General features: G+C 39.2%; 2 protein-coding genes across 6 annotated transcripts in view; one reads left to right on the forward strand and one right to left on the reverse strand.

Annotated features, from left to right (window-relative positions):
- LOC115259784 (SKI family transcriptional corepressor 2-like) overlaps positions 1–25,000 on the forward strand; it is an 833,559-nt gene that overhangs the window by 583,899 nt on the left and 224,660 nt on the right. For all 5 annotated transcript variants that reach the window (XR_009996465.1, XR_003894263.2, XR_003894264.2 and 2 more), the window contains exon 2: positions 1,573–2,587. Coding sequence is in view for 1 of the 5 variants with exons in the window: in XM_062846569.1 (XP_062702553.1) it covers positions 2,558–2,587 (30 nt within the window). In the remaining 4 variants the exon portion in view is untranslated. The remainder of the gene's footprint in view (positions 1–1,572; positions 2,588–25,000) is intronic.
- LOC134285551 (uncharacterized) overlaps positions 1–25,000 on the reverse strand; it is a 160,434-nt gene that overhangs the window by 20,241 nt on the left and 115,193 nt on the right. The gene's annotated exons all lie outside the window — the stretch shown is intronic.

Consider the following 25,000-nt stretch of genomic DNA (forward strand, 5'->3'; position numbering starts at 1 on the left):
CACACGAAACGACGCGTCTTCAAATGCTCTACAAGTGTTTCTTGGGCGGCTTTGATGCAAAATCAAAACTGAAAAAGTTAACTGACCGGGGTTGATCACCGTGAACGATTATTATGTGGTTTTATTGGCAATTATCGGTGAAATTGCCAATAAAACCACATAATGAAAAAGTTAACGCCAGAAAACCGGTTTTTCTTGAACCACCCTAAGCTTATTCAGAAAAATACCTCTAGATCGGTCAATTTTAATGCTACATAAAAAGTGTCTTCAGCAAAGTTGTTAAAAATTGATAGATCTACAACTTTCCCAAAGAATGAATACAGTTATTCTTTCAAATAAAAAAGTTTGGTTACCAATTTCTTTGAACATATGGACCACCCTAATTTTCATGCACATTTTAAAGAGGGCCTTATTATTAGGGACCACTTTGTAGAAGACCATATTTGCCTAAAAACTCATTTGAAGGCGTTGAATGCATCTTACCTCGTAAATCTGGTTCGTGGACCACTGTGCAGTGTGAGCACAGACAAACATTCTTAACTCTAAGAGGAAATTCATCAAAAGTTTTTGCCCGCTGCCACCTGTTGGTACAAACGCGCGAGATACTATCGGTTATGATGCATTTCGATTTGACGTTTGTCTAACACGTACACTACTACACAAATCGCCTGTAATTTTCGTTTGCGTCATTCAGCAACGTGTACACAGTGGCAAATGTCAAAGCGATCGAATACTAGCGCCTCTGGTGGAAGGATCGCGGATATCAAATGAAATTTGAAGTGATTGTTAAATGCATGAGCGTTACGTCTGTTTGCTTGTGGTGTGAGTGAGACATGCGGGTTCTTCCAAATGCCAGAAGTAGGAAGGTTTTGAAGAATCTGCGGAACACGTTTTGTTCGTGTGCTCGTTGTTTCGCACAGTTCGTAACCCCACATTCTGGCCTCATGTGAAGAGGACCTTGACTCCGGAAAATCTTGTCTAAAAGATGTTTAGTGATGTGTTTGGTTGGAACGCCAATTTGTCGGCTATCGCCCATGTTGTCCCGGAGCTACAGAGGAGGTGACACATGGACTCAAGTAGTGACTAGTTCAGTCGCAACCAAGATCGTCTCAGGGTTTAGAAGTCGGCTACGTAGATCATATCGATAGCCTGCGCGGTCGAACTCGACCTTTCTACCGGACAGGTGGCCGTGCGGCTGATTCCTTGGAATGTCGCTGTTGTGGCGTCAGTTAACAACGGGTTGGAGTCGAGCCCGTGGTATCGGAAGGGATTCCTGGAAAAGTCCGGCGCAGACGAAGGCGCACTTCGGACCTCAACATTCCCGAACGTGGTATTCGTTTCAATACCACGTACGGGGGTGTTAAGTACCAGCCCCTCACTACCCGAGCTTCCTCTCAGGTGTCTGTTAAATAAATTCTTCCCAACAGCTTAGAGAAGAAAAACAAAATAGCAGTTTCATTCCAAGTTTGATTTCCGTGAATCTGGCAATACTAAAACTATCCAATATCCATAGTGCATCATTTCCATGTTCAAATTGCAGAATTAAAGTTTTCCTTCTTGTATCTATTCCAGGTCCAGCAACATCACAGCTTTGACTACCTCGCAGGGTGGTGAAAATCTGTGCGTGGAAAACCCCCAGCTTATTAGCTGGCAACCCTGTCGGCAGGCGACCAAGGGGGTGCCTAGATTGTTCGGCAGCAATTTTTGTGTGCGTGCCAAGTGAGTGATGCAAATGGGGCTGCCCCGTATGATCTGACTGGATCTCTCTCTCTGGCTAGGTCCTTGCAATCGGTGCACTGTTAGTCGGTGAAGAATTTTCCTCGGGTTCGGTCGGGTGCCACCCTTCGTATCATCGCTGGCTGGTGGGAAAGCAAAACAAATCGATTTTTCCGCCGTACGTACACGGTGCCTGGGCCTGATAACCATCATCCGAGAGAAAAGTGCTAAATTGTTAATTGTTATGGCCGTGCATCTTTAGCGTCGGGACGTTAGCAGCTGTCAAGTGTAGGCTGACAGCTGACTGCGGTGTTCGGTTGTTCTTTTCGGAAAGTGTCTGACCCCTTCAAGCGGCGGTGCCAGGAAGTGGGTGCGTACGGGTTCCGATTCCGGAACGGTGGGAATTCGGAGGTGTTTCCTTTTGTAGTGTTGTTCGATTAACGCACCCTCTGGTGGTTGGCTGGTGCTTTGTGTTGTTACGAGTGAAATGCGGGTGAAGAATCTACTAAACGGAAAGTGAGTAAATCGCGGCAAGCTAGTGCAAGGGTTTACACTCGTCGTCGACGTCGTCAATCGATATCGAGCAGTGCCCTTCGACTTCGTCGTCGGTTGCTGGGCAGCGGAAAGCACAGGGCTGCTGCAATTTGCATCGAAATTTTCCTGCAGAATCGAGGGAGAGAACGGGTGTGGGATTCTGCAGCACCAAGACAAGCGCAGTTTCCTTGGCGTGCAGCACACCAATACAGAGGCAGAAGGCGGAGAATAGTAGGCGAGAAGCAGTAGCAGTATCAACGATAGGAGATTCGTAGGAGGCCGAGCGGTAGCGGAAGACTGGCGAAAAATGTCGTCCAAAAACATACCTGCTGATAAGGTGAGTGCCCGAAGTGGTTTGTTCGGTTGTTTATTGTGTGAGGGTAGGGATTAAACGCAGAGCAAGTCAATCAGTCATGGCTGCGGGCTATCTGTCGATGGGTGATAGAAAATCGTAAATGGGTGGTTCGAGCGAGACTTTAAACTATTTTATCATAGGTATTTTAACGCAGTCATGCAGCACATGTTGGACGATTTTCAAACATCAGCAGCTCCTATGATTACGTTCCATTGCAAACTACACCCGATCTGCAGAATTCCAGCATTTCATAATCAAGAGGAAACACATGCCAGTTCGGTTCTACGAATGTCCGAAATGTTTTCGCAATTCCAAAGGTAACCCTGAATTTCTCAGAGTTGCTTTCGTTTGCATAGTGTCTTTCCCCTAGATTTGCAATTAGTAAAATAGAAAACATAAAAAGATATATAGTATAATTTTTTGTCAATTTGAATTATTCTAAAATATACGCTAAATTTTTGAAACTATGCACCACGTGAGTTGGCCGTAGTAATCACATTTACCATTTTAGATGCATATTTTGAAAAACAAAAAAAAACTGTTTTGGCTTTAAAATAAAGGTTATTAATCGTGGACTAACCGTGAATGAGGATGACAGGGCTGGTCTCCTTACTTCTTAATAGCTACATTTTTTTTATATTCAACAAAAACTCATATATCAATTAAAACTAGTCCACAGTTACTACGCAAAATATTAAAAAATGGTGTTACCGCCATCGAGCTTCATCGAGACACAAATAGTAGTTGAACCTATTGAAGGAACCCTTGGAACACTCTTTGGAGCAATTTTTGGTGAAAACTGTGGAGGAATTCCCATAACAGTTTCTGGTGGAATGTCTCAAGAAATTCCAATAGCAATCTCTGAAGGAATTTCTGAAGGAATCTATGGAATAATTCCGCTTCAGGAAAATCTCGGGAGCAATTCTTTGGATATCTTCGGCAGAATTCCACGAGAACATTTATGGAGAAAACTGTGAAAGAATTCCTAAAGAAATTCCTGGGCAAAACTTTGAGATAACCAGTGGAAATTATTTTTTATTCCCTATTTTATTGAATTTTAACTTATACTAGTGCTTCACACCAGTGGAAAACACTCTGAAAAAATATCTACAACCCTTGAAGAACATTTGAAAGGTCTTCTGTGAGCAGTTTTTGGAGGAATCTCAAAAGAAAGTTTTGCAGAAATTTTTAAAGTATCTCAGAAAGAACTCCTGGAAATCCTTCAGATGAATTTCTTAAAGAAATCTCCGTGAGAATTCCTGACACCACAATCTTGCTCCCAGGATCCTCCCAGCTTCTTCACGAACTATCTACAAGGACTACTTTAGCATGTTCTTCGAGGATTCTTCAGGAAGTCCTTCAAAAAATGCTTCAGGACGTTCTCAGAAGATTCTTCTATGAAATGCTCTAATGTTTCTACCGTAAAGGATTCCTTCAGTCGTTTTTTTCAAGAATTCCTTCTAGAATCCCTACAATGATTGCAAAAGTCATCATGATTTCAAAAAAATCATTCAAAAATTCTTCATATTCTTCCAGGTGACCTCAAAGGTATCTTTTAAGAGTTCTTCCAAGGGGGTAACTTTCTGAATTTCTACCAAAATTCCTTTAGAAATTCAGACGAACCAGCCAAGGGCTGAAAGTCTCTTAAATAAAGACAAATCAATCAATCAATTTAGAAATTCCTCCACAATTTATTCCATTGTTGATTCAGGATTTGTTAGAAATTTATTCTAATGATTTTTTAAACAACCCTAGAAGGATTTCATAAGCAATCTTCCACGGATTTTTTTCACATTTTTTTCAAGGTTTCTGTAGTGGAATAATCAATACCAATGATGGAATGGGGCACGTTCAGTGTAGTACTAGATTTGTAGTAATGGGCTGAATATTTGTATGGTGAGAAGGTCAATTCTCCGTTTCTGCAAAGAAATGGTGCAAAAAGCGTGCATATTATGATTTCTTGTCTATTTTGATGCTGTTTGAGCAAAACTTTGGATAACTATGTTGTTTATGTTGCTAGAAATGGAGAAAACAACTACACTGTTGTCCAAAGTTTTGCTCAAACAGCATCAATTTAGGCAAGGAATAATAATACCCACGCTTTTTGCACCATTTCATTGCAGAAACAGAGAATTGACCTTCTCACCATACTAAAATTCAGCTCACTACTACAAATCTAGTACTTCACCGATCTGTCTTCTTCTTCTTCTTTCTGGCTCTACGTCCCCACTGGGACTTGGCCTGCCTCGCTTCAACTTAGTGTTCTTTGAGCATTTCCACAGTTATTAATTGAAGGGCTTCCTTTGCCTGCCATTGCATGAATTTGTATATTGTGAGGCAAGTACAATGATACACTATGCCCAGGGAGTCGAGAAAATTTTTCGAGCGGAACGGGAATCGAATTCGCCGTCTCCGGATTGGCGATCCATAGCCTTAACCACTAGGCTAACTGAAGACCCACCGATCTGTCCTATTGGCCGAATCTCTTCACCAACAACGACGGATGCAAATTTGACCTACTCGCGTGAAAGACCGAAGTTTCATTTCATCTTGATCATTTGTTTCGTTTGCTTTGTTCATCCAGTTGTGCTTCACCGCTGTTAATGGTATTTGCCCTGTTGATCCTTCTATCGGAATCCCTGTAAATCTCTACATTCTCCTCCTGACCTACTCCCTCATCACTTTAAAAGTTTTAATTTTTTCACAACAATATTCACTTTGTTTACATTTCAATTTATTGAAGCATGTAGCAAAACTTACAATTGCCTTTGTTCTAGAAATGATGCTATCAATCATCACCATCACAATCATCCTTATTTGCAATCACATTGGTTGTCACTTTTATTACCTATTCACATCTTTTTTTAACCTTCTATCTCACATCTCACATCATCATCGTCTCTCCATCACGTATTTTTTCTCTCATCTCTTATCTCTATTCTCTCATCTCTATTCTCTTATATCTCATTACCATCTCTTATCTTTTATCACTCATCCTTCACTTTTCATCTCTCATTTCTCATAACTCATTTCTCAACTCTTATCTCTAATCTGTCATCTATCTGTTTCTGACTCATCTGTCAACTCTCATTTCTTATTTGTCATCTCTTACCTCACTTCTCTCTTGTCTCACCTCTTATCTTTCATCTCTCATTCTTCATTATTTATATCTCATCTCTCATCTCGCACCTCTCATTGCTCATCTTTCATCTCTCACCTCTCATCTCTTGTTTTTCATCTTCCACCTCTCATCCTCCATCTCTCATCACTCACATCACATCCCTCATTTCTCACCTATTATCTCTCATTTCTCATCTTTCATCTCTCATCATTCATCTCTTATCTGTCATCTCTCATCCTACAGACTGCGCGATTGTAGTGTCCGGATGGACACTGCGACCACTTAGAATAACCAATTCCCATGGCGGAACTAATGAATTTGGATTGACCGGTTAGGACGCCAACTCCTGTCAAATTTTCATTCATAAAATCAGCTCGTAAAATGGCCAATACCAATGGCCGGGGTTTTATTTCACCTTGATCGTTTGTTTCGTTTGCTTTGTTTATCCGGCATGTTGATCCTTTTATCTGTATCCCTCTCAATCCCTACAGCTTCAACATAAATTTGTCCAAGGATTCAAACTACTCCAAGGATTTATTTAGAATTTTTTTTTCAGAAATTTCTCCATTGTTTCTTTAAGAAATTTCTGCAATGAGTTTTAGGAATTCCTCCTAGGATTCCTTCAGGAATTTGTCCCAGGATTTTTTCAAGCAATTCAACAGAAATTTCTTTCCAAGATTATTTCAGAATGCTTTCCAGAGATTCCATCGAGGATTTCTCCTAGGAATTGTCAGCAAATCAATCCAACAAATCCATTACAAACTATTACGTTGGAAGTTCTAACCGGGATTGCTGCATGAATTTCATCAGGAAATTATCTTAAGCCTTATTAAGAAACTCCTGCAAGAAATATTAAGAAAAATCCTCCAAAAATAATTCAAGAAGCTCCTAGAGAAAGTTCTCCTGTGATTCCTTCATGATTTTTATCACTGATTTTTAGAAATATCTTCATAGATTTTTTTTTCAAAAATTTCTCCAAATATTTTTAAAGGAATTCCTTCAAGGTTTCCTTCCATAATTCACCCAATGGTTCCTTCAGGATCTCGCCTCAGGGAACCTCCAGAAACATTTACAAGGATTTTTCCTGAATTTTTCTCTTGTGTTCTGCTCTGAATTTCTGTGAAGATGTTTGTTAGAAGTTCTTCCTATGATTGGTTCAGCAATTTCATCAAGGACTTTTTTAGGAACTCTTGCAGAGATTCCATTCGGAACTCCACCAAGAATATTTACTAAGGTTTTTAACGCTTCTTCAAGTATTCTCTTGAAAATTGTGTCCAGGATTGCAGCAGTAATTCCTTTACGTTTTTTAAAGAAACTGCTCCAAAGTTGTTTTTTAAATAAAAATTCCTTGAAGGATTTTTTTTCGGAAATTTTGTTTGGAAGAAATTTCTACAAGAATATATTTAGGTTATTCGCCAAGTCAGGGATGAATCCGGTAAAAAAAATTCCAATAATTTGTTCAGCAATTGTACCAAGGATTCTCTAAAAAACTACTCCAAAGATTCCTTTAGGAACTCTTCAGAAATTCTTCCAAAAAATCCTTCAGGATTGAAGAAGTAACTCCTTAACGTTTTCCTTCAGTAACAGCTCCAAGGCTTCTCTTCAAGGATTCCTTCAAGAATTCATTGTTGAATTCCTTCATAAACTCTTACCACCTTACCACTCTATCCACCAAGTATTTTTTCATAAGTTGCTCCAAAAAATGTTGAGGGTTTCCCTAAATGATTCAAACTGGATTTTCTCCAATGAATCGTTATTTTATACGAATTCCTTAAATAATTCATCCAAGAGCTCCTTTAAAAAAAATTTCAAGAATTTTTTTCTGATATTTCTCCAAGGATTCTATCAAGAATTGGTTGGAAGTGGACATCTAAGGACCGAAGGAGATGGTGAATTGCGAGGAAAGAACGTGGGGTAAGGTGAGCGTTGGATTCAGGTTGGGTTTCTACTTTACTGAATTGTTATTTGTTCTGTGACGGAGTTGGTTAACGCGCCCTGTCTTGTGAACTTGGGGAGACATGGGTTCAAACCCCACCGCTACGTGGATTTTTTTTCGCAATTTTTCCACTCAATTTGTCCATTTTTTCAATACATATTGTGCCTATGAACTTCAGGCATTACGTATGTCAAATTCTTCCAAGTTTTACTTCAAAAGTACCCGCAAAGACACCTCTATAGATTTATTTAAAAATTCCTCTTTTGCTTGCTCCAGGAATTTCTCCAAAGATTTGGTAAGTAGTTCCTGCAAGGAATCTTTAAAGAATTCTTCCAAGAATTGCATCGGTAACTCCATCAAGTATTTCTACTATATACCATAAAAGGATTCATTCTGAAAATTTTTCGTGTATTCTTCCAGAAACTTATTTAAAGATCTCTTTAGATTTATTTTCCAATTTATTGATTCAGAAATTTCACCAACGATTTTTTGCTGGAGCTCCTCCAAGGGTACCTTTAAGAAGTTCTCCAAGAATAACTTCAGAAATTCTTTCAAAAACTTCTTCAGAATTAACTGCATGACTGACTTTCCTTCGGAAATAATCCCAAAGGTTACTCCAAGGATTCCTCTGACGATTCCACCAAGGATTGCTTCACTCATTCCTGCAAGGTTCCTCAAGGAACATTTTAAAAGATTTTTAGAAATGCTCCTAGCATTCGCATGGAAATAACTTCAAAGATCGTAACAGTAATTCCTTAACGTGTTCCTTCAGAAAATGCTCCAATGCTTCTCTCAGAAATTTCTTCGAGGATTAGTTCAGGAATTCTTTCTTGGATTCCTCTAGGAATACCTATAAGAGTTTCTAAGGGTATCTCTTCAAATGATTCTTCAGGAATTTCCCAAGTGTCTTTCATGAATTCCTTCAAGAATTTCTTCAGAAATTGCTCTTAAAATGCATTGAAGGGATTACTGAATTTCCTGCAAAGATTCGGTAATTTTATAACGATTCTTTCAAGAATTCCTACGAAAATTTTCTCATGTTTCGAAAATTTCTACATAATAATTCTTCCAAGTTTAGCTTTAAAGTAAACGCTAATGCTTGATAGCGAACTCTTTCATAGATATTTCATAGCTCTAGAAGAAGAAGAAGGAAAAGAAGAAGAAGAAGATGATGAAGAAGACGAAGAAGAAGAAGAAGAAGAAGAAGAAGAAGAAGAAGGAGAAGGAGAAGAAGAAGAAGAAGAAGAATCTTTGGAGGTGATTCTAAAGCAAAATTGGAAGAGTTATTGAAAAACTCGTGCAGAAATTCCTGAAGCAAAAATTTTTTCAGGATTTTTTTAAATAGATTGGTTTTTAAGGTGCTCCTCTATGAATTATTTTAAGATTTTTTTTTCAAGGATTGCTTCAAAAATTTCTTCTCAAGTAACTTTTCTAAGAATATCCTTCAAAGTTTTCTCCAGGAATTCATCCAGAGATTCCTTCATGCATCCCTCCGAGGTTTTTTTTCAAAATTTCATAATTTTTTTCAGAAAATTCCTTAAGCATTCCTGCACATTTTCCACCAAAAGGCCGTCCCAATTAAACGCAGTATTTTTGTAGAACATATAGATTTAACATTTTCGGCCATTTTTAGGAATGATTTTCTTGGAATTCTTCCAAGAAATTCTCCATCAACAATTCCGGCGATCCTTCTAAGATTCATTCACGATTTGCATCAGGAATTAACCCAGTAGTCCTTCAATAAATTCAACGGAAAATCCTTCAAGAGTTCCGTCAGAAAATCCTCTCGAAAAACACTGATGAATTTATTTAAAGATTTCTACAAAAATTGAAATAATTCTTCCAGGAATCACTCCAAGGTTCTTTCTGGAATATACTAATAAATTCTTTAAAAAAAATCTTCAAAGATCTATCCTTCTTCCAAAGATTCAGGAACTCCCCCAAGAAAACCCTCTGCGACCTTGAATTGATGCTTTAGCAATTTCTCTAAGCACCTTTTTAGGAGTTCGTCCAAGGAATTCCCTCGGGAATTCGCCCACACAATCCTTCGAGAATTTCTGGAAGGATTCTTGTAGGAACTCCACAAAGAATATCTTTTGGAATTCTTTAAAAAAAACCTTTCAGGTTTTATTGCATGTATTCCTGCACGAATTCCCCAAAAGATGTCCTCTAAGAATTTCTTTAACGATTTCACCTACGATTTCACTAACACCTGTGACGATCTGTTACGAAACATTTCTAGAGATTTCCTAAAGAATTCTTCCATGTACTTCTTTAAAGATTCCTTCGAGGATTGCAGCAGTTCTTCCGTTATGTGTTCTTTCAGGAACTCTTTCAAGCGTTCTTTCACAAATTTCTTCAAGGATTACTTTAAGAATTCCTCGAAGGATTATTGCGGATTCTCCCTTGGGTTTCTTTGGGAATTTTTACAATAATTCATTCAGGTATTTCTCCAACATCAAGAATATTTCTAAAGGTTCTTCCATAAATTCTTTCAAGTTTATTCCATTAATTTTTCCAAGGTTCCTCCAGAAATCGCTTAAAAAAATATTGAGTAATTTATTAAAATATTCTTGCAGAAATACTTCCAATATCCCGTTAGCTATTCATTCAAAAATTCCTTATTTCGGAAATTCCTCCAAAGGTTTTGTTAAGAATTCTTCGAAGGTTTGCTTGATTTTTTTATAATTCTCTAAGTTTTACTTCAGAAATGCCAGAGGGATTTTTTAGCATTTATTTTGAAATTCCTCTTAAGGTGGCTCCTAGGCTGTCTAACAGTGTCTCCAAAGATTCATCTAAGGATTTTTTGAGATTTTTTTAAAAGTTTGCTTCAGTAATTTTTTCAGGACCTCCTCAAAGAATTTGTTCTAAGGTTTTTTTTTCAGGAATTCATCCAAGGATTCCTTCAGGCATTTTTTCGAGCATTCCTTCGAGAATCGCTCCAAAAAATGTTCAGGAAATTCTTCAAGAATTCCTCCAAGAATGTCTCCAAAAATCATTCCAGGATTATGTTCAAGGGTTTGGGTGTTTTAAAAACCCAAAAGCATTCCATCAGAAATGCCCAAAGAATTTAAAACAAAAATAAATAAAATATTTAGACGTTTTCAAGATGTCCTTCAAAAATTCCTCCGAGATCTCCCCCAAAAATTGATTCCGGGGTTCATCAGAAAATCTCCCAAGGATTTCTTCTGGAATTTATCCACAGATTCTAACAAGAATTCTTTCGAGAATTCTTCTAAATTAAGCCTTGGAGTTCAATGGTTGCTCTAGAAATTCCACAATCATATAATGTTTTAGAAATTCTCCAAGTATTCCTTCAGGAATTTTTGCAATGATTCTAGCAGGCCTTCTCGAAATAATAATTTAGGATTTTTTCAAGGATTTCCTTAGGATTTAGGGTTCTCCTAAAGAATTCATCCAAGGGTTCAATTTTGTCTTCCTATTCAATATCACATACGATTCTTTTTAGCTATGAACAAGCTAAAATTATAAGTGCTTGAAGAACTAAGAAGAGTAGATAACTTTATGAAAACCCCCAATACTAATAGCAATAGTCCAAGCCCGTGCTCAAGGAAGGTGTTTCAGAACTTTTTAGAAGTTTTCTTAAAAATGTGCATAACTTTTATTCAATTTTTGCCTTTTAGTGCAGTAATTATTCTTACTTATATAATGGCACTTGAAGACGTCTTTGCAGTCTTTGAAAAGAATTTTAAATGCTTTACTGCTGAGGAAATTTTGCACCTGGAAGTCGGAGTGATTTTTTTCTATAACTTCCAAATTTTCAACTTTGTCAAAGTTGCATCGATTAACACGACCAAAACTATTCTCTGAGTTTTCCCAAAAAAAGAGTACACTCACTAATGGACTGAAAGTCTCTTCCGGTGGCAAAAACCAACTGCCCGGATGACGCCAATCTTCATTTATCGATCAGCTCGCCCCAGCCCTCCAGCCAGTCGTGTCGTTTGTCTGTCCTGCACCCCCTGGGAACACGTGTGTCCGACATAATTCCGGGCCCTCTCTGATATTGTCAGACCTATCTACATGTTTGCACAATTTTTTGCTATATCCTTTTGTTTGTACACCGGTCAATACCCATCGACTTCGTTCTTTTTTTTTTGTCCCTGGCCGTCCGTCCACCACCATGGACTCCCGTCCATCGGTCAGGCAGGATGGCGCAAGTGGACTCATCCTGATCCTCTGGTATAAGCCTCGAGAACGCACCGGGATGAGGCATATCGCGCGCGCGAGATCGAGCAGGACACTGCTGCACTGATTATGCTTTATTGTTGTCCAAAATTTATCCGTTTTTATTCATTAAAAGCAAACATTGCAGCGACAGCAGCAGCAGTGATGCGGTGGTGGATCATCCTGACGGCTTCCGATTCGAGTGCATGTATGTTTGCTTTTCGTGTGGTTGAAGGATTTTGGCAGGATATGCAAATTTTTCGGCTCGTATAATCCCACTTCGGCCGGCAGTGTCGGAGTTGAAGTTGAAGAGGCTTAGCAAGTGCGTTTTTGAATGCGTATGTATACTGGAAAGATACAGGTTATATTTTTAATGTTTTTATAGGGGATCCTTAACCCATTTTACAAGTTGTTTTTTCCAGAATAAGATTTTTCTAGGAAACATCCATCTTCAGAATTTTCTCCACGGATTGTAGAAATTCCAACATGGATCTCTTTAGAAATTCCTTCTGGAAGGCTTTTAAGAAGTTTTCCAAAGAATCCTTCAGAAGTATGGATTCCCTGCGAATTCTCTCCAGGGATGTTTTTCCTATAAATCTTTCTTAGAGTCATTCGGAAATTTTCTTCAAGAATTCCTCCAGAGGATGCTTCAGAAATTCGAGGGTGTTCTTGGATTTAGAAACTCTTTCAATTTTCTCTTAAGAAATTCCTGCAGTGTTGTAAAGGTTTCTCCAGCAATTTATTCAAGCATCCTCTGAAAGCCTTTTATAGATTCCTTCTGAAATCCTTCCTTGGATTCATTTGGAAACTTGTCGATATTGTTTTAGAAATTCTTACAGAGACTCCTTCAAAACTCCTTTTTGATTTTCTTCCCGATTTCCTGAGGTTTCCTTTAAAAAATCCTTAAGAAACTCATCCAGAGACTCTTTAAAAAAATCGTCTAGCAACAAAAGCGTCTAGATTTTTTTTCAGGAATAACTTCAGGCTTTAGAATGTCCTAAAAAAAAAGAAAAAAAATATTCATGATCTTCTCTAGAAAACATTTTATAAACTCAATGAATTATTTCGAAAAATCTTACATGGATCCCTTCAGAAAATCTGAAATTCAAAATTCCTTCCATGATTTCCAAAAGTTTCCTTCAGAAAATTGTCCAAGGATTCATAAAAAAAATCATTGAATCCACTAGAGAATCTTTCAGAAACTTCTTCAATAAATCACTTTAACATTGCATGAGTTCTTGTTCAATAAATTCACTGATTCCTTTAGAAATTTCTCCAGGAACAGCTTTATAAAATCTTCCAAAGTTCAGAAATTCTTACAGAACTTCTTTAAGAAATTCCTGCAAAAATACCTTCAGATTTTCCTGCAAAAAAGTTTCTATTCAGAAATTGCTCGATGGATTTCTTTAGAAAGTCTTCAAAATATTTTCCAGTGATTTCTTCAAATATTCTTCAATAATTCTATATGAAATTCCACCATCCTTCAGAATTTTTTTCAGGTATTCCTTCACGAAAACCTCAAGAGATTCCTGTGGAGATCATGATTTTTTTTCAGTTCCGTCGGGTATTGCATGGTATCATAGCACAAACCACCATTCCATGGTCGCCATCTTGGATTATGGTCCACCATCTTGGATTTATAGTCCGACATCTTCACTTCTAATCATCAAGCCCGATCGATAGATACACATCTTGCAAGGTATCATGGCTCAAACTACCATTCCATGGGTGCCATCGTGGATTATGGTACGGCATCATCGATTTCAAAATGGCGTCAAATATATATTTTTAACTTCTTCTCATCAAGCCCGATCTATAGATATCCATATTGCATAGTATCATAACTCAAACCACCATTCCATGGCCGCCATTTTGAATTAGGGTCCGCCATTTAGAATTAGGATCCGCCATCTTGAATTAGGGTCCGCCATCTTGAATTACAAAATGGCGTCAAATATCTATTTTCGACTTCTGCTTATCAAGCCCGATCGATAGATACGCATATTGCATGGTATCATAGCTCAAACCACCATTTCATGACCGCCATCTTGTATTATGGTCTGCCATCTTGGATTATAAAATGGCGTCCAATATCGGTTTTTGACTTCTACGCATCAATTCCGATAGATTGATATCCATATTACATGGTATCATAGCTCATGGCCTCAATATCGGATTATGGTCCGCCATCTTGGATTTACCATTCGCCATCTTGGATTTCAGAATACCGTCAAATATCGATTTATGACTTCTACTCATCAAGGCCGATCGATAGATACCCATATTGCATGGTATCATAGCTCGAACCACCATTCCATGGCCGCCAGCTTGGATTATGGTTCGCCATCTTGTAATCCAAAATTGCATCAAATATCTATTTGTGACTTATGCTCGTCAAGCCCGATCGATAGATACCAGGCCCGTGCACAGAAGTGGCGTCAAGGGAGGGGTTTTTTTCCAATTTCGGCAAAAGGCGGAGGGGCGCCTAGTGTATGAAGCGTCGGTAATGGGAGGGGTTTAACACACCCCCCCCCCTCCCCTTGTGCACGGGCTTGATAGAGATACCCATAATGCATGGTATCGTAGCTCAAACCACCATTCCATGGCCACCATCTTGGATTATGATCCGCCATCTTGGAGCATAGTCCACCATCTTATATTTCAAAATGGCGTCAAATATCTATTTTTGACTTCTAATCGTCAAGCCCGAATGATAGATACTCAAATGCATGGTATTATAGCTCAAACAACCACTACCATGGCCGCCATCTTCAATTTTGGTCCGCCATCTTGGATTAATAGTCCGCCATTTTGGATTTCAAAATAACGTCAAATATCTATTTTTGACTTCTCTTAATCAATAGATATCCATATTACGTGGTATCATTGCTAAAACCATCATTCTATGGACTATATTCTTGGATTATAGTCCACCATCATGGATTTCAAAATGGCGTCGGCTATTGATTTCCTACTTCTACTCATAAAGCCCGATCGACAGATACCCATATTGCATTGTATTCGTAACAGATTTACCGTTAAGTAGCCTTTATTCTGACGTTTTGGCCGCCATCTTAGAACCCGAGCTGCCATCTTGAATTCCAATACCCTTATAACCACCTCCTTAACCTAACAAATTTGGTTGAAGTAGGTTGAAGCATTCCAGAGTTATGCTGGAACATTCAAACATACATACATACAAATATACAAAGGATACTCAAAATAACTGAGACAAGTAAAATTTTTACTTTTCAAAAAATGTTCAAGTAGCTGTAACTTTACCAAAACGGCATCAAATATTCTCAAATTTTTACTGTAAGTTCATCAACATTGTGTATCAGTGTTATTATTGTTTAATCGCCGCGATTTGATGTGCTTGTAGTTCATCGATTGGTTTTCGGCGAGAAATCTCGCCGAAAACCAATCGATGAACTACAAGCACATTGTGTATCAGTGCACAATGGGAAAAAATAGGTATAAAAAGCGAAAAAAAATCAATATCTCTGCTCGGAGTGAACGGATTTTAATGAATTTTTGACACAAACTGCAAAAACCTCTACAGTTTCAGTTAAGAATGGGAGGATTCTCCGCACTATACTGGAAATCAGTGTACCGATCGGGCCTGTTTTCCCCACTCTCTCTTTTTCACTTTTTTCGAAAAATGCTGGAGTGTAAAATAAATGATTTATTCAATTCGTGCTTGTGTGAAAACTCCCATAGTATTTAATGAAGCTGGTTTGGCTCAACGCACGGCCTTAAAAGTTAAAACATCTTCAAACAACCCCGATGCTCCCCATTTCTTTAAAATTTTACATGCATCTCCGTCCGTAGTGAACGCAATTCATAAGAGCAGGACCAACCTTATGTCAAATTTCCGATACTGTGGAAGTTTTTACACAAATACGAGTTAAATAAGTCTTTCATTTTGCACGCCAGTCGGGAAGAGATGAGAATTTTTTTAAAAAGGTGTATGTGAGAGAGAGCGGGGTAAAACGAGCTCAATACACTGATTTCCAGCATCGTGCGGCGCTTGACACCCTCCTGATCTGAAACTGTAGAGATTTTTGCAGTTTGTGTCAAAAATTCATTCAAATCCATCCACTCCGAGCAGAGATATTGAATTTATTCGCGTTTTATACCTATTTCTTCCACTGTGCAGTGGTCCAAATTTGGAAAAGATCGAACTATTCTACACGAAGTTAGTAAGATTCTAGAAAAAAAGGTATAATTATCCGATGGCCATCTTTGACCTGTTATATCTCCGGATTCAATGAACCGAATGCAATAAAATTTTGATCATTTATGACTTATATAATGAACTTCGAAAAACATTTGACTTCATTTGAAATTATTAATAAGAAAAAAAGTTATAGCGATTTCATTTATTCTATGTTTTTTTTAAGTAAATTTATCTGTTTTTAATGTGCATCCCATTACTTTTTCAATTCAATGCCGGCGATTGATAAATAAATTAGAGGGAATTTAAATGAACTGTGATTACTATCTCGAATTTTGAAACGATGATGAAGTTTTGGATAAGTTGGTGTTATATTAGAAAAATAATCTAATCGTTATAATTTTCTTTCGTGTAAACAATTTTAAGTTTAGTCTAAAGTTTTAAATAGCTCTTTATATTAATCAAAATTTCATTGCATTAGGTTTGTTGAATCCGGAGACATCTCAAAGTTGGATATCCGATAATTATACCTTTTTCTAGAATCTTACTAACTTCATGTAGAATAGTCCGATCATTTCCAAATTTGGACCACTGACACACAACTAGTTGGTGAACCTACAGTTAAAATGAGAATATTTGTTGCCGTTTTCGTAAAGTTACAGCTAGTTGAACATTTTTTGATAAGTGAAAATTTTACCTGTCCCAGTTATTTTTAGTATCCCCTGTACATACTTTGATTCTTATGTGTATATATATGTATAGATTTTTAAACTTTCGGAATAGTAAAAGAAGTATTCTATTATTATTAGTATTTCATAAGTGACTTCAGCTGAAATGCCTTCAATACAGGGAATTTCATGTGGCAGGCCTAAAATAGTGTCCAAGAATGGTCCACACACAAATAATTTATCATAACTATTCAAGTAACGGTTGGGAAGATACAATTTACCATATAGAAATTAATCTTCGAGATAGTGGAATTCGACAAAAAGAAGTTGTCTAAAAAGTTAGATGCTAAATTGACAAAATATTTTTTATAATGGCGGTTAGGATCAGTCAACCATAATTACCATAAGATATATAATAATCCTGCAATGAAGATTCTTTCCACTTGTTTTGCCAATTAGTGTTGATAACAGCACGTTTTTCTTTCTTCTAAAGGCTATCCAATAACGCATCTATTGCCCTTCACTATCGACTTTTAGCTGTCAAGTACTTCTCACGCGAGCCAACGAGAATGGGACTCCACTTTGCAATTTAATCTGAGCGAAAGGAATTCCAACCATGTGCCATCGCGCAAAGTGAAGTGTTTTCGAATGGAAGGAAGTCGTACTTTTTTTTATTCATCGTCAGGCCAGTTGAACAAGCGCGACAGCAGTCAGTTCAGTGGTTGGCATCATGCTTGGGACTAGTGCTTTGCTACGTACAATAATGGCGCGGGTGCAAAGTTGGGTGGGAGCGATGACGTCGCTCATGCATGAGGACAATGGCGATAGACGAAAACAAATAAAGAATGCATTATTTCGCTGAAGAATTTCCTGAGAACGATGTCGGAATGCATATTACGGAAGGACAGTTTCCAGCAATCGACAACCGCACGGTCAGATTATTTCACGACCGTTTATTGAATGGTTGAAATAATACACGATCTGAATTATTACTATTTTGCATAATGATATGATGATATGACATAAAATAAAAAGCACGGTACCCATTACAATACTAGAGATAAATATACCATAACCTTTATAGACTTTGGAGATGAACCAGCCGCGGGCTGAAAATCTCTTTAATAAAGCTAATAATAACCTTTATAGTTGCTTCGAAGTTCTTAATGATATTACTGGCATAAAAAAAACTATTATTTTTCTCGAATTTGCTGGCGCTAATTCAATTATTTTCCTGGAACTGGAATTAACACTTTTTTACCATAGTGAAAACCATTTCCAATATGGTATAAGACGAATCAAAGGCGAAACTGGTGCATAGTTTGCAATATATAAACGCACTTATCTGAAAAAGAATAGGATAAGTATTATAAATGCTTTGTATGATACATTCACACTGAAAGTTCAAAAAATAAGAATGCCCACCACTTCAAGTTTTGGAAAACTGTGGCTCTTATAATTACAATATGAACAATCATCGAAGTTGGTTGTTCTTTTGTAATTTGATAGCTTAAAACTTAGCTCAATTAGGGAAAGAATTTCACTAAGTAGGCTAACAGCTTAGTGCTATAAATCAAAATTGACTGCTCCATGAGCAAAACCATTACTCAAATGGTAAATTTATTGTTCTAGTAGTTCCTGCATGATTGCCTCCACCAATTTCCGATACAATCTCCACGTTGTCAATTCGAAGCCAGTACAGCAAATCGAAACCCATTAACAAGACTTGTTAGCACTTCATTTCAGTGGGAAGGGTGGAGCCGAGCCGAAGCTAACATTCCTACTCAAGTATAAAACGAAGATTCTCACCGCCCAGAGATGGGATAAGAGGAACCGAATGACGACGACACATTCGTCGTCGGGTGCGTTTCTCGCCCGGGGAGGGGGGGGAAGGATGGACTCCCCTGAGCGCTCAAGGATCCTTGAAGACGCACGAAACGAGGTCAACGAAGGGTATGGGAATTCATTGTGATGGACCGGCACTCGAGGAATCGCGTCGATTGGGACGCGATGCGATACTGCTGGAAGGTGAATTGCGTAGATAAATAGGCATCGGGCCCGAGGGGGGGGGGGGGGGGGTGAGGCATGGGACAAGGCAAAGGAAGAACTGATGGATGTGAAGTATACTAGTGAGCCTCGACTCGTCTCGTCGGTAGGCAACTAAAGCGCGCTGGGATGTTTGCAAAGATTTCTTATCGAATTACAGCACTACTGCAGCTCTGCAGTTTCATAGACAAGTGCTTCTCAAACAGGTTCCGAGTTTCTGAGTGCGCTCTTTGCTGCAGTTAAGTAAGCACACTGACTGTCGACGGAAGGTGATTTTGACGTGATGGAAGCAAATGACTTGGATTACCGAGACGTTTTTCCATTAGTTGCGACAATTTGGGATCCGGAATTGATTTAACGTGGCATTTTAGTTTCAGAAATAAAAAAGTACTCGCTTTAAGTTAGGATTCACGTTTCAAAAGAAGAAAAAAATGTTCTCGAAGACTGCTTTTTATCAATTTGTTGGAAACAAAGTCACTACTCCGTTATAATCATACCATGTATCATAATTTAATAATAAGTATCACAAAATAATCTACCAGGTTATTTCTCACAATTTTGAGCCAAGCCACCGCAACGCACCGCTATTAAGCTCAAACTTACAACTTTAAACAACCTTGACAAAAATAAGGATAATAAACATTACCATTAAATTACCATTAATTATATAGTTAAATAACCCATTTTATCGATCTCAACCGAAGCTGTTGGAAAACGGCTAGGATATCTGAAAAAATACAGCTTGTAGTCTTCAAAGGAATCCTCCTAGTAACCTGTCTAGGATTCCTCCCAAAAATCCGGCTAGGATTCCTTCCGGGAATCCAGCTAGGATTTCTTCCAAGAATCCGGGTAGGATTCCAACCGGAAATCCGGCTAGAATTCTTCCAAGGATTTCGGCTAGGATTCCTGCCAGAAATCTATTTAGAATTCTTCCCAGAATTTCGGCTAGGATTCCTCCCAGGAATCTGGCTAGGATTCCTCCCAGGAGTCCGGCTAGGATTCCTCTCAGTAATCCTCCCGGGAATCCAGCTAGGACAGAGACGAATGCCCCAGAGGTAAAGTCTCTCTAAACAAAAAAAAATCCAGCTAGGATTCCTCTCAGGAATCCGGGTATGATTCCTACCGGGAATCCGGTTAGCATTACTCCAAGGAATTTGGCTAGGATTCCCCCCAGGAATCCGGACAGGATTTACCCAAGACTTTGGACAGTATTTTTCCCAGGAATTTGGATAGGATTTCTCCCAGGAATCCAAACTGGATTCCTTTCAGGAATCCGGACAGGATTCCTCCCAAGAATACAGATAGGATTCCTCCCAGCAATCCGGACGGGATTTCTCCCGGAAATCTGGACAGGATTTCTCCCAGGAATCCGGACAATATTTCTCCCAGGAAACTGGACAGGATTTCTCCCAGGAATCCGGACAGGATTTCTCCCAGGTGTCTGGACAGGATTTCTCCCAGGAATCTAGACAAGACGCCTCCTAAGAATCCGGACAGGATTTCTCCCATGGATCTGGACAAGATTCCTCCCAGGTATCTGGATAGGATTCCTCCCAGGGATTCGAACAGGATTCTTCCTAGGAATCCGGCTAGGATTCCTCCCAGGAATCCGGCTAAGATTCTTCCCAGAAGTCCGACTAGGATTCCTCCCAGGAATCCGACTTGGATTCCTCCCAGGAATCCGACTAGACTTCCTCCAAGGAATACGACTAGGATTCCTCCAAGGAATCCAACAAGGATTCCTCCTTGGAATCCGACTAGCAATCCTCCCAGAAATCCGCCTAGGATTGCTCTTAGGATACCGACTAGGATTCCTCCCAGGAATCCGGACAAAATTCATCCCAGGAATCCGGGCAGAATTCCTCGTAGGAATCTGGACAGGATCCCTCCCAGGAATCTGGATAGGATTCCTCTCAAGAATCTGGACATGTTTCCTCCCAGGAAGCCGGGCAGCATTCCTCCCAGGAATCCGCACAGGATTCCGGACATAATTCCTCCCATGAATTCAGACAGGATTCCTCCCAGGAATCCGGACAGAATTCCTCCCAGGATTCCGGACAGAATTCCTCCCAGGATTCCGGACAGAATTCCTCCCAGGATTCCGGACAGAATTTCTCCCAGGAATCCGGACAGAATTCTTCCCAGGAATCCTGACAAAATTCCTCGCAGGGATCCAGACAGGATTCCTCCCAGGGATCCGGACAGGATTCCTCCTAGAAATCCGGACAGATTTTCTCCCAGGGATCCGGACAGGATTCCTCCCAGGAATCCGGACAGGATTCCTCCCAGGAATCCGGACAGGATTCCTCCCAGGAATCCGGACAGAATTCCTCCCAGGAATCCGGACAGGATTCCTCCCAGGAATCCGGACAGTATTCCTCCCAGGAATCCGGACAGGATTCCTCCCAGGAATCCGGACAGGATTCCTCCCAGGAATCCGGACAAGATTCCTCCCAGGAATCCGGACAGGATTCCTCCCAGGAATCCGGGCAGGATTCCTCCCAGGAATCCGAACAAGATTCCTCCCAGGAATCCGGACAGGATTCCTCTCAGGGATCCAGACAGGATTCCTCCCAGGAATCCGGACAGGATTCCTCCCAGGAATCCGGACAGGATTCCCCCCAGGAATCCGGACAGGATTCCTCCCACGAATCCGGCTGGGATTCCTCCTGGGGATCCGGCTGGGATTCTTCCTTGGAATCCGACTGGGATTCCTTCTGGGAATCCGGATAAGATACTTGCCTGGAAATCCGGCATTGGCGTAGCTAGGGGGGGTTCCAGGGGTGCCTGGCACCCCCTAGAACAAATTTGGCACCCCCTAGAATATTTCCTTGACAGGCACCTAAAATTTAAAACTTCACACGATAATTCCAATATTTATTAATGGCACATTTGAACAAAACCTAAGCACACCTGGAATAACTTATATACCTGTTGTACATTTTGGCGTTTTGGATATCGGTAAGTACAATGAACAGGCTTCTCCAAGGATTCCTCCAAAAATACCTCTATCTATTTATACATACAGTGAGTTCTCTAGGCCTCCTTTATGGATTCCGCCCGATATTTCTTCAATAAATTCTGCTTCCTGATGGGATTGTACATACAAGAAATTTCTGCGGATATTGATCCAGCAACTTCTCCGGTGATTCATCCAGGATTTCCTTCAGAGATTTTAGTCAGAGATTCTTCCAGAAATTTCTCATGGAGGTTATATTGGTCTTCTTCCGGGAATTGTGGTTAGGATTTCTCAAGCAACCCCTGCTGAGATTCTTCCAGCAATTCCTCTTAGAACTTCCCCAAAAAGTCTCACTCTGGTACCTTCAGGAATTCTACTAAAGATGTTCTTCTGGAAATTCTTTCGAAAAATCTCCCTGGGATTTATCCAAAAATTCCTTCGGTGACTCTTCCACAAATTTCTTCAAGGGTTTATCCTCTAGAAATTTTACAGGGGATTTCTCCAAGAACTTCTATTGGCCTTCCTTCATGAATTCTAAGGCATTGCCCACTTAGAATCCGGACGGGCAAAATCACATATATCTCAGGTATGGATTAACAAACATAAAAGGTGAAGCCCTCAAAGCAAAGATTATTTATTGTAGTTTCATGGAAAAATATCATTGAAAATATTTATTTTTATTTTAAATACATTTTCTCATTTTTTCCGTGTTAACTTCCTTAAAAATCTGCACAACGGTGGTAAATTTTAGAATCAACCCCTTCAGCATGTTAGTCCAACAATCAAGTCGTCTATAATATTTCCTGAATGCCTTGATTAGTCTGATTGGGATTTCGAAGAAAAAAATCCAAACATTTTTCTTATTCCGAAATGAGGAGCAATTTCGTGAAAAGAGTGGACGCTAAATTTGAGTGTTTTTTCGTTGATAAACACTACCCATCTATGACGATACCACTGAACGGCCCCGACTGCCGTGACAGACCATCAAAATAGGTATAACCTATATAGATCCCTTGTGTGCGTTTTTGAAAAGCAGCACGCGGTTATTGAGGCTGTCATCCTTGTATAAATTTGTTCTGATCATCTTGTTCTTAAAAAACGATGCCTAGAGTTCGATCTTCTTGCCAAATCTTCGAATTCAGAGCAGACTAATCAATGAACCCAAACTTTATTCTTCTGGGGACATTTCTTTATACCATGATTAACAACATCTGTGCACAAAACACATAATGGTTTTAGAGATATTAACATTTTTTGCGACTGTCGTACCTGACCACGATAAATTTTCAACGTGTTTGTGCAAGATTTTTTCCTACTCTTGTCTTCAATCTGAAATAACATTTCCCTCGTTGCAAGCAAATCGATGAAATTTTTACCATTAAAAGAGGACTAGTGTAGGATAATACTGCAGTAAAAGAATGAAGATTGTGATCATTAAGAGCGTCTCTAGAAAATATGACATGCGTCCGTATTCTAATGCTTTAGATGGAATTCTTCAAGCAATTCCCTTCAGAACTCCTTCAGAAATACTTCTAGGGATTTCTCCTGGCATTCCTCCTGTGATTCTTTCAGAAATTCCTCCTGCGATTCCATTAAGGATTCCTCCAGTATATTTCTACCGACTATTTCAAGAAGAACTGTAGGTATTCCTCCAGGCATTTGTTAGAGGAACTTTTCATAGCATACCCTTACATTCCTGATTCAAGGATTTCTCTAAAAAATATTCTATTATATCTCCCGGAATTCTAGGAATTCCTCCAAATATTCTAGCTGGGATTCCTCGAGCAATTCATGGGGTTCTTCCAGCTATTCCTCCTCCAGAGATTCTAACTGTGGTACTTCAGAAATTATGCTACGGATTCTTCTAGAGCTTTCTCCTGGCCTTTTTGCTGGGATCTCACCAGTTAATCTTCTTGGAATTCTTGCAGAAATTTATTTGGTTGTTCTACCAGGGATTTCTCCAAAGACTCATCCAGGAATTCTTCTAAAGATTTTATCCAAAGATTCCTCCTGAAATTCCCCAAGGAATTCCTTTGGAAACTCCTTTTGGTCTTCCTCCAAGAATACATCATACAACTCCATCTGCGGTTCTTCCAGCAATTCCTCCGGAAGTTCTTGCTATGACATGTCCACAAATTCTTCTAGTGATTCCCATATGAATTAATCCTAGCATAATGGCTGGAATTCTTCTGGGAAATCTTCCTGAAATTCCTTCAGAAATTCCTCCTGCGATTCTTTAGGGCCTTATTTACGTAATACCTCTACCGGTTTCTGCTGAGATTTCTACAATGATGCATCCCAGACCCCTTCTAAGAATACCTCCTGAGATTTTTCTGTGATTTCTTCAGAAGCTCTCCGCTGATTCCTCTAGGAATTTTTATCCAAGATAAAAGGATAAGGATTCTCTCATAGTTTTCTCGTGGATTTTCTCCTGGAACTCCTCGTGACCTTTCTCTATGAATTTAAGCTGGATTTCTCAAGCTATTTCTGCTGTAATTATTCCAGCAATTCCTCCTAGGACTCCTCCAGAAATTCTTACAATAATACAATTTCTCTAAGAATTTATCCAGGGATTCCTTAAAAAACTTGCTGGGATTATTCAAGGTAATCTTCCTAGGAGCTTTGCAGAAGTACCTTCGGTATTTCATCCTGGAAATCCTATAGGGGTTTTTCCTGGGATTTTTCCAAATATTTCTCATTAAATTCCCCCAGGACCTCCTTTTGACTTTCATCCAGGAACTCCTCCTGGGATTCCATAAACGATTTCTGCTGCTTCTATTGTTTCAGTCATGCCTCCTAGGTCTCCTCCAGAATTTCTCACTGTGATGCCTGTAGGATTCCTTCTAGGGATTTCTCCAGGCATTCTTGCTGGGATTCTTCTAGGAAGTTTTCCTGGGATACTTCCATAAATGCCTTTGATTTTTTCAGGGATTTTTCTTAAGACCCATTCAAGAGTTCTTCTAGAGTTTTCAACCATGGATTACTCTAGAAATTAATCATGGCATTACTTCTGGAACTCCTCAGCTGAAGGAATCCTAACAAAAATCGCTGTAGGAATTCCTTAACGAATTTCGAGAATAGTTGGAATTTCCAGAGAAATCCTAGGAGGTATTACTAGACAACTCCCTAGTGAAATCCTATAGAAATGAACGAGAGAAACTAATTGATTAGAAGGCACCGAATGTTGCTAATTGAAAATTTGAGAGATGAATTTGTGATAAAAAATCGCATTCTGGTGGGATTCGAATTCACGACTACGTATTTGCTACACCACAGTATGGTCTTTTCTTTTAGGTCGGCATG

Source organism: Aedes albopictus, chromosome 1 (assembly GCF_035046485.1).
Source record: "Aedes albopictus strain Foshan chromosome 1, AalbF5, whole genome shotgun sequence".
Lineage (NCBI taxonomy): Eukaryota > Metazoa > Arthropoda > Insecta > Diptera > Culicidae > Aedes > Aedes albopictus.